The sequence below is a fragment of the Antechinus flavipes genome, chromosome 3, assembly GCF_016432865.1.
Source record: "Antechinus flavipes isolate AdamAnt ecotype Samford, QLD, Australia chromosome 3, AdamAnt_v2, whole genome shotgun sequence".
In the NCBI taxonomy this organism is placed as follows: Eukaryota; Metazoa; Chordata; class Mammalia; order Dasyuromorphia; family Dasyuridae; genus Antechinus; species Antechinus flavipes.
In genome coordinates this window covers 83999251-84008628 of record NC_067400.1, presented here as the reverse complement: position 1 = coordinate 84008628, position 9378 = coordinate 83999251, and the positions used below count along the sequence as shown (strand labels likewise).

General features: G+C 34.2%; 1 protein-coding gene across 1 annotated transcript in view; it reads right to left on the bottom strand.

The window, feature by feature from the left end:
- Positions 1 to 533: 533 nt before the first annotated feature.
- The window catches only part of TRAK2 (trafficking kinesin protein 2), a 72245-nt gene continuing 63400 nt past the window's right edge, over positions 534 to 9378 (bottom strand). The window contains exons 16-17 of the mRNA XM_051990522.1: positions 9103 to 9202; positions 534 to 4463 (exon numbers count right to left, since the gene is read on the bottom strand). Of these exons, the coding sequence (XP_051846482.1) occupies positions 3785 to 4463; positions 9103 to 9202 (779 nt within the window). The 3' untranslated portion in view covers positions 534 to 3784. The remainder of the gene's footprint in view (positions 4464 to 9102; positions 9203 to 9378) is intronic.

Here is a 9378-nt window from a genome sequence, read left to right as displayed (position 1 = left end):
TACTACTAAGAACATATAGGGACACAGGCTGATTTGATCTTTTTTCTCCCATTCTGCTCAAGTCAACTGAATTGTAAGACTTTATTAAAGATAGTTAAAACTGGCAAGTTTTAGAGGCCAAACTGCAGCATACTATATTTCATTGAGATATTTTGGTCCAAATACAGGTATTTTTACTGAAATATACTTATACTCTTTCCTCCCTCCCCCGCAAAGGTTTTCATTCATTTTCACAAAATTTTTACCAAGGGGGTAGGAGATGTTAATCCTAGTTTGTAGATTTTTGTTTCATAGAGGAACAGATATTGAATGATTTGTCCTGCATCATCTAGTGATTCATTGTTGGCAGGGGCAGGAGAACTATTAATTCGAGGGTTTTCCATTAGACCATTCCCTTGTAAACTTCATAGTTTATATGGGGATAGGAGGAGTATGAGCAGCAAACAGAAATGGAGGGAAATCTTTTAGCATTCAACCCAATTAAAAACAGAAGGAAAAGACAAAGATCTGAGACAAAACCAGAACAGAACAAATAAACTTAAAAAGGAAGCTGTTTATTATCTTTTACATGCCATAAATAAAATCAAGTGCACAAAGCTGTCTGACAAAAGCCCACAATCCTAAACATCAGGCAAGGTTAGCCAGCAACCAGACCCTTCCTTGCCACACTCTTGGCTGCAGTTGCTCCTGTATACACAAATGCATTTTACTTCTGTGCTGGACATGATGAGTACATGTATATATCACAGAGAATGCATGTGTACTTTCATTTGTCAGAACTAATACTTTAATATTGTATCAAGTATAAATAACAGGGAGTCAGCTCTCAGTAAGCTTACTTGTGTTTCCTCTCAAATTTTGCACCTTAATGACAGATGTGTTGGAATGTACAGCAGTTAAACCAGGGGCTAATCTTGCTCCAATGTTGTGTAGGAGAGGTTACTTTTTATTTTGAGTTTAGGTAGTCAGCCTGTTAACTATTTCTATTCGAGAGATGTAGACTCCTTAAAGTCCAGAAAGAAAAAAAATTACTTTTTGACATGAGTCTTCAAGTCCAACATGGAAATTGTGAAGATAGTAAAAACCTATTGTTAACAGCAGCATGATAGACAAGTCTAGGAGACTTTCTTACCACTGGAAACTCATCTCATCACAAAATTCTGATGTGATTCTCAGATTGTATGTACCATGATATTTGACTGGCAACATTTGATTAGCTTTTACAATTTTTCCACCTGGTTTTTTATACAGAGCCACTTCTTAATGACCAACACGAACTGGTATTCTACCTTCTGTCCAAATGCTGACATTCCACTCCGTCTTCCACCAAATCTTTGCTTACTTGGCTGCTACTTAAGCTAATTATTGATTACTACCTAGATATCATTATAGGGCTAGCTGGGCGTGGGGAGAGAAAAGGAAGAAGGTAAATTCTAATTCCCTTAATAGAGAACACTTCAAAATCTAGTTTATTCTATAAACATATAATAGGCTACAGAAACCTGACATTTGACACTTTGTGCGGTTTTCTGGCTCCTGTGCACTCTGCTGCAGCACTTCTTGATGCCTCACAGAAACCATAAATATCCTAGCAAAAGGACACAATAAAAATCTAGTTCATTTGAGGAAAAGAAAAAAAAATCTGACTATAAGGAAAGCAAGAAGCCTACACAGTTACTTTAAGAAATACAAATTCAAATGCCCTTTTAAAAAAGTGGAGGTTTGGGATTTGTATTTTCCTGTAATTTAGGCAACTAGAATTTTTCTTTTAGTATCCTTCAGTTAGGGGACATGTTCGTGTCAGTTTAAATGTCCACATTTGGGATTCCTCTTTGAACATGTGACTGCATTCTTTAGGCACAAGATGGAAAGAAGAGGAAGTTGTTCTCACTTTAAAAAAAAGTTATCATTTAGAAAACTTGAAACTGTATCAAAATATACCACAAAAAACACTAAAAGAATTGAAAACTCACGATTGACAATGTACAACTGTTAGCTGATTTTTTTCCTGACCTATCCCATCTGAGATTTTTACACTCATGGGTGAGTCCACAGCTTCTCAAAAGTTGGGAAGGAGCCTCTAGCAGCCAAAGGGAAGAATCATCTGCTGCTGATAAACAGGTTAATTATAAGTCTAATGGACAGCATGATTATTCTAGGCAAAAAGGCTCACCCAAAGAAGCCTTTTTACTAAATCAGGGTTATCAACAAAATTAACCCATAGAAAAGAGGCAAAGTGGTAAGATCCACACAAGTCAGCACCAAAGAGATTTATGCTTTTCCCATCTGGAAACAAAAAGAGCAATAAGTCATTTCTGTCCTATTTTACCAACCAAGTCTCTTAGGTGGTTCCACTTATTTTCAAACTGTCCTATTCAATGATGCTACTATAATATATGGAGGTGCAGATGTCATTCAGTGGGTCTGAGAAAAATGGATCTGCTTCTTCCTGTTACAATTGCATTTTATTTTGGTATCTGAAATCCAGTACCAAAAGATCTGCTGATGCCAATAGATGTAAAGGGAATTTATTTGGAAGAGTAAAGGCAACCTCAGCCTTTAAAAAGCATATTCTTGGGGAAAGAGATAGTTATCACCAAGCAAACACAGAAAAACAACTCCCTATTTGGTCTTTATTTCACGTTATATTTTTCTTTTAGATTGAATAAAATGAAAATACAACCCCAAAGCATGCACCTGGGTATTTCTTCAGTTTCTAATAATTCAATATGCCTGAGAATTTCTTTGTGCAAATATAAGTATTCTTCCATTAAAAAATATGCATAGCCCACTCTGGAAAGATTCCTTTCCAAAGTTGTAACAACTTTTTATTAAAAAAAAAAATTCACATCCCCCAATTCCTATGGATTGCACTTTTTCTTTATACTCTTCCCAGCCTCCAAGGAGACCTGAGACACACATAATTATGTCCATATGTCTTGACCATTGCACTCCTCCAAAAGGAAATTTCATTAGTTGCAGTTCACTAAGCTTGCTAAAGTAGAAAAAGAAAATAAAGAAATTCCTAAGAGCATTGGTTTTTTGCATAGTACAAAAATACAAAATTTTAAAAAACTGTAAAGGTGGCTACAAATATAAAAGGAATTTGAATAGTGCTTGTGCTCAGTATAATTCTCCTATTTGCTTGGTGGACATGAGGCAGAAGGAAACATGGACTTCTTCTGATCTGATGGAAAGGTAAAATTCCTAGTTTGTTTTTTTGTTTGTTTGAACTGTGAAAATAGCAGGTGATAGACATACTTATAACTAAATAGCAAATGGGAAAAATGTAAAAATTTTTCATTGCTGCTAAGTAACAGCCTGGACTCGTCATATTAATCCCTGGCTTAGGCACCAGCCTTGAAAAAAAGAATTTTCAAATGACAATGGAAGTTGCTCTCATTCTTTGTCTCTATAAATTGACTTCTTTCTGCTTGTGATTCTCAGCCAGAAAGGGATGAGAATACAAGCCCACAATGTAATTCAGATGTGCTCTATTATTAAAGAATTTTACTTAAGTTTTGCTGCTGCTTTTTTTTTTTTTTTTTTTTTTTTGGTTCAAGTCAAGAAACCCTGAGGCTCCAGGAGTGCTCTGTCTCTTCCTTTCTAATACCTGTATCCATCTCTTCCACCTATATTATAGGTGTTTCTATACCACACCTTTTCTCCTGTACTTTTCTCACCACACTCATCTTCATTATCCTTTTCCTTTCACATCCACAAACTTTCTGCAACTTTCTTTTTCCTTCACATTAGACTATGAGTTTATCCTTCATATGAAAATTCAGTCTTCCTTCAAGATAGTCATTTTGGGAGAAGATGTGCAAACTGGGGTTCCAAAGCTGCCCATCATGACTGGAAGACTCTGATTCCTCCTGAGTCCACCCAAAAGATTGCTACTTGCATTTAAAAAGGCAGCAGAGTCTGGTCTTCGCAGACCAAGTTCTGTCCCTTGGCTTATTCTGTTTTCCTTCATCTCAGGAGTCTGGATGACCCTGGCTATTCCAAGTCTCTTTAGTCTGTCCACTAGGTTCATCTTCATCTGGCCAATATCTGGAGGATTCCTGGAAGGCCTCAAGCCATACATCTCCTGTAGGAATGTTTCAGCTGGTCGAGAGGCAAGAAAGTTTTCAGAAAGAGATGCTCGGGGTTCAAAAGGCAAAGGAGATGGACAAGGCGAATGGGATGGAGAATTTGGTGGGGTGGAGGGAATAGCTGGGACTTTAGTGGCGGAGAGGATGAGAGGGTTTTCTGAAATAGGGCTATGATATACTTTAGCAGAGATGCCTCGTTCTTGCAGAAGTTTGGCCAGACTCATGGTGCTGCTGCAAGTAGTTGTAGAGTCTCGGCGGCTGCTGATAGATTCCCCGATGCTCAGCCTGTAGGACAGGGCTGGGGAATTCATAGCTGTACTAGGCGTACTGCTACCAGTACTTCCACAGGATAATGATGGGAACTTGGAGCTAAAAACAAACACAGATGATTGGTAGCATATTCATTATGATGACTATCAACATTTTATACAAGACTTTTGTGAGTGCATCTCAAAACATTTTTTAAGTGCAAAAAAATATTTTTAAAAGAATAATCACATTAGTGCTCTTTAATGGATTTAAAAGGCTAGATAATCTCTTTCCCATGGGTCTAGCTAGAAAGGAACTCAGGTAGGTATTGATATATTTTAAAGTCTAGTACAGCATATGTTAATGTAAGATTTAATATTACATATAATCATATAATTTCTTAATACTTAATTTCTTTCACCTAAAATTTCAGTTCACTTCAATATTTAACCTTAAAAATAAATAAATAAAATCTTTTTATTTTTTAAATATTTTTTAAACTTAAAAAAAAATCTGTACTAAAACCATAAATAGCATTTTCACATAAATAGAACAGAAAAAGAGAATTTCCATAAAACTGTGAATTTCTTTAAGTACAGCTTGTTTTTCTTTTTAAGCATAAAATTAATTCATCATGTAACTTTTTTTCTGTGACTTCTTCTGACCTTCTTTTCTGTTGCAATTAAAAATGACCTTTTTGGGAGAGGGGAGCAAACTCACACTATGCTTTGGGGAGAAGAGATATGAAATAGAATAAAGTATAGCTACATATAGGACTGGACTTACTGATGATCTATAACTTAGGGAAGCTAACCTATTGGATGATAAAATCAGGATCCAAAAAAAGATCAATAGACTAGAAGATTAGGCTGAAACTGAGATGAAATTTAATATGGAAAAACGTAAAATCTTAATTAATCTAAAAATCAACTTCACAAATATAAGATAAGGCAGTCATGGTTAGACAACCATTCATTTGAAAACTCTCTAGGGGTCTTAATGAACTGCGAGAAGGACATGAGCCAGGAATGGGCTGTGTTAGCCAAATGTGATCTGTGGCTGCACAAAGAGAGGCAGAGTTAACTCAGATCAGGCAGGCGCCCTTAGTCTCTGAGTTGTTCAGACAACAGCTGGAAGGGCTGTGCCCAGTTTTGGGTGCCATGCTGTAGGAAGGTCATTAATATGCTGTAGCCAGTTTAGCAGAGGTCAATATCCTATATGAGGATCACTCAAAGTCCTGAGGATAGTTAGCATGAGAAGAAAACTGGGGAACAGTGGGTAACAACACAGCAGTCTTCAAGTATTTAAGAAGCAGAAATGGGGGGAAATGCCCAAGAATGTGAGCTACCCAAACGGATCAGGCTGGTTAAGAAGAAGTGGTTTTCCCTTTACAAGGTGCCTTAAACAAAGTTGTCAGGGCACATCACAAAAGGTTAGATTAGATGGCTAAGATCGGGAGCTCTGAATGTGAGGTTTGTGAATTTTTTTTTTTTGGTGGATCACTGAATTTCAATATAATTGATTTCCTTTTTATTCTTATGTATCTTTCTATGCATTTTAAAACATTATTCTGATAACAAATCCATAGGCTTCACCAAGCTGTCAGACAATTTATGATACAAAAAAAGTTAAGAGCTCTTGTCTAGATCAAAGCTTGTTAAACTTTTTTCACTCATAAGCCCTTTCCATCCAAGAAATTTTTGTATGATCCTGAGTATAAAGATATATAAAATAGGTAAACAAATTAAACATTTACTGATAATAAATACTAATCTCCAGACTTCCACATTCAGTTATAAAATCCAATGTGGGGAACCATAGTTTAAGAAGCTGGGGCCTAGATAATACCTTTAACTTTGAGATAGCTAGAATGGTGCAGTGGATAAAGTGCCAGGCCTGGGTAAACCCAAGTTCAAATTCAGCCTCAGATACTTACTAGTTGTGTGACCCTGGGCAATGTATTTTCATTTATTATCATTACTCTAGAGATTTGATTATTTTGTGAAAATCTACTGTATATTTATTGTACTGAGGTGGGATTTTCAGTCTATTAGGGCTAGAAACTATTTCCGTGGGAATATATTTTTAATTATATGATAAAAGTCAGAGAGTAAATAATTTGCTTTCTGGAAATCTGCTATTATACAACCAAATTTTAAAGAACTTTTGAAAGAACATTTCTAGTCTATAAAATGAATTATAGCAATACATGAAATAAGGTTTGATTATTTTTAGTTCTTTAACATAACATCTTCCCTTTTCAAACAATTAAAAAAAAAAAACTCACCTCCATCTCTTCCTAGAGATGGAATGTGTGTTTTATAATGGACTACTTGGTAATGTTGAGTGATATTTTTGTTAGAGTATAATTTCCTCCCAGAAATACAGAAGTCAATTTATGCAAGTCTTTGTACCTTAAGTATCACTGTACTAATGTGGTTTTCAACTCTGACCCTTATAGTAGTGGAAAGAATTAAGTTCAATCTTTGCTTTCTGGACAATACTCACAAGGAAAGCAATGAAAAAAAAAGTAACAAGCTTATCAGTCATTATAATTCTTTTAAAATTATAGACCAATCTCCCTAATGAATATTTATACTAAAATTTTAAATAAGATATTAGCAAAAAGACTACAGAAAATCATCCCCAGGATAATACACCATGATCAAGTAGGATTTATACCAGGAATACAGGGCTGGTTCAAAATTAGGAAAACTATTAGTATAATTGACCATATTAATAACCAAATTAACAAAAACCATTTGATTATCTTAATAGATGCAGAAGAAGCATTTGATAAAATCCAACATCCATTCTTATTAAAAACACTTGAGAGTATAGGAATAAATGGACTTTTCCTTAAAATAATTAGTAGCATCTATTTAAAATCATCAGTAAGCATCATATGTAATGGGGATAAACTGGAACCATTCCCAATAAGATCAGGAGTAAAACAAGGTTGCCCACTATCACCATTACTATTCAATATTGTATTAGAAATGATAGCTTTGGCAATAAGAGTTGAGAAAGACATTATAATTCCTCAACATTTACTGGCTAAACAAATTTTGGAAGCTACATATATACTCAAAAGTTGTCAAATACTTATTTAAAGCTTTGTTTCTCTGCTGTGTCCTTGACTAAAGGCATAAGAATTTTAGTAAGATTCTGTCTGGGTCAATGTAAAGTTCAAGAAGGATATGAGAAAAGGATTTTTCTTTGATAATTTATTAGAATTTTAAAAGGTAAATTCTCAGTTGAACTTAATATAGCATATTGTTATGCCTTATAAAAATTTCAAATTAGAAATCAAAATTAGCAAAGGAATATATATCAGTTATCTGTGGGGAAAATAAGATTGTTCTTGAAGACAAGTTTAACTTCCTGAATAGAAAATACCCTTTGGTTCTTGAATAAATCTGATCAAGAGTTCATGGGGTTTTTAAGAAATAAATTAACAGATCAATCATCCCAAATCTGGCATCTAGATAGAAGTTGCTAGAACAAAAGCTTTTTTGGCTGAATAATTAGATAATTTTAGAATATTTACACAAATCATTAATATTGCTAAGCCTTATAAATGAGCATAATTTCATTAATATTCAATATTTATAAATCCCTTTAAGTACCTTACAACATTTTGCATTTATAAAATATAAAATGTATAAAATCTATATTCTTTATTACAAACTTGTTAGAATACACTTGCACAAGAGACCTTGTAACATTTCACATAATTATTAAAAAATTAATACAATGATAACTTTTTAAACACTGATTCACATTTATGTAGTTTTTAAATAAACAATGCTATGTATATTTTTCCATCTATGCAATAATCTCATTAGGTAGTTAAGGTCAGATTTTATTGGCTTTATTGTTTTTTGAGAAAGGATTTATTCAAGAATAAATAAACCAAAGATAAAGCCTAAATTAAAAACAACTTTTCTCCTTAGTACAGTAATTTGCTAGTTTACACTACCTTTAAAACATAATAAAAACTTTCAATATCATCCTTTTGATAGTATACCTATATATATAAGTCACATATCTTCTACTGCCCCCCTTTCTTTACAATAGAAGGAAAAGTTGGTAATGATTAAATTAGGCTGCATCAGATATTAAGTATAAATAAATGAATAAAGGAAGCTATGAGGTGATGTTCCATCTTGACAAAAGAAATTGTCGAGAGGCAGCTAGGTGATGCAGTCCTGAGTCAGGAGGACATGAGTTCAAAGGTGACCTCAGACACTTAACACTTCCTAGCTGTGTGACCCTAGGCAAGTCACTTAACCCCAATTGCCTCAGCAAAACAAAAAAAGAAAAGAAAAGAAACTGTCAAAGAGATAGAATCTCTTCATTTGGAAAATAAGAATTAAAAAAGAGTAGACAGGTGATTAACACAAAAGGAAAAACAGACTTTCCTTCCTGAAAAAATAATCAAAATGCACTGGATCGAAACCTTTGTGAAAATCGTAAAGAAACTGTACAACAACTTGGAGAAAAAAGACTCTAGGGTTATCATAAGTCTGCTTATGAAACAGATATGCTCAAGATTTCTGAGGGTGTCTCGTAAATCAAAAAGGGATATAAAGTACACCATTGTACACTGAATAGCTAGCTAGAATTAATGCTGATTTTTTTTCAACCACTTCTGAATTTGTGGGTCAAGGTCTCTAAAATAGAGAATGGAGTCCTGTAACAAAACAAACAAACAAACAAACAAAAAAACCCATCAGATGATTGAGAATACTCTTACCTTGGGGTAACCTGAGTGATATCAGAGGGATGTAATATCCTACAGGTAGTAAAGGTAAATGTGGAGTTTGTGGAAGATAAACATTTTCCTGGATTTGAGGCTATAAACAGGCAAAAATGCAGATTAGAATACCAAACAGGAAACCAAAATATATTTAACTATACAAAATATACTAGTTTGGTTTCATAAAGGATACAAAGTTACTTTCTCTCATAATGTCTTATGCCTCATGTTTACGTGCCAAAAGACTATGAGAATTTAAGTTTTGTATATGGG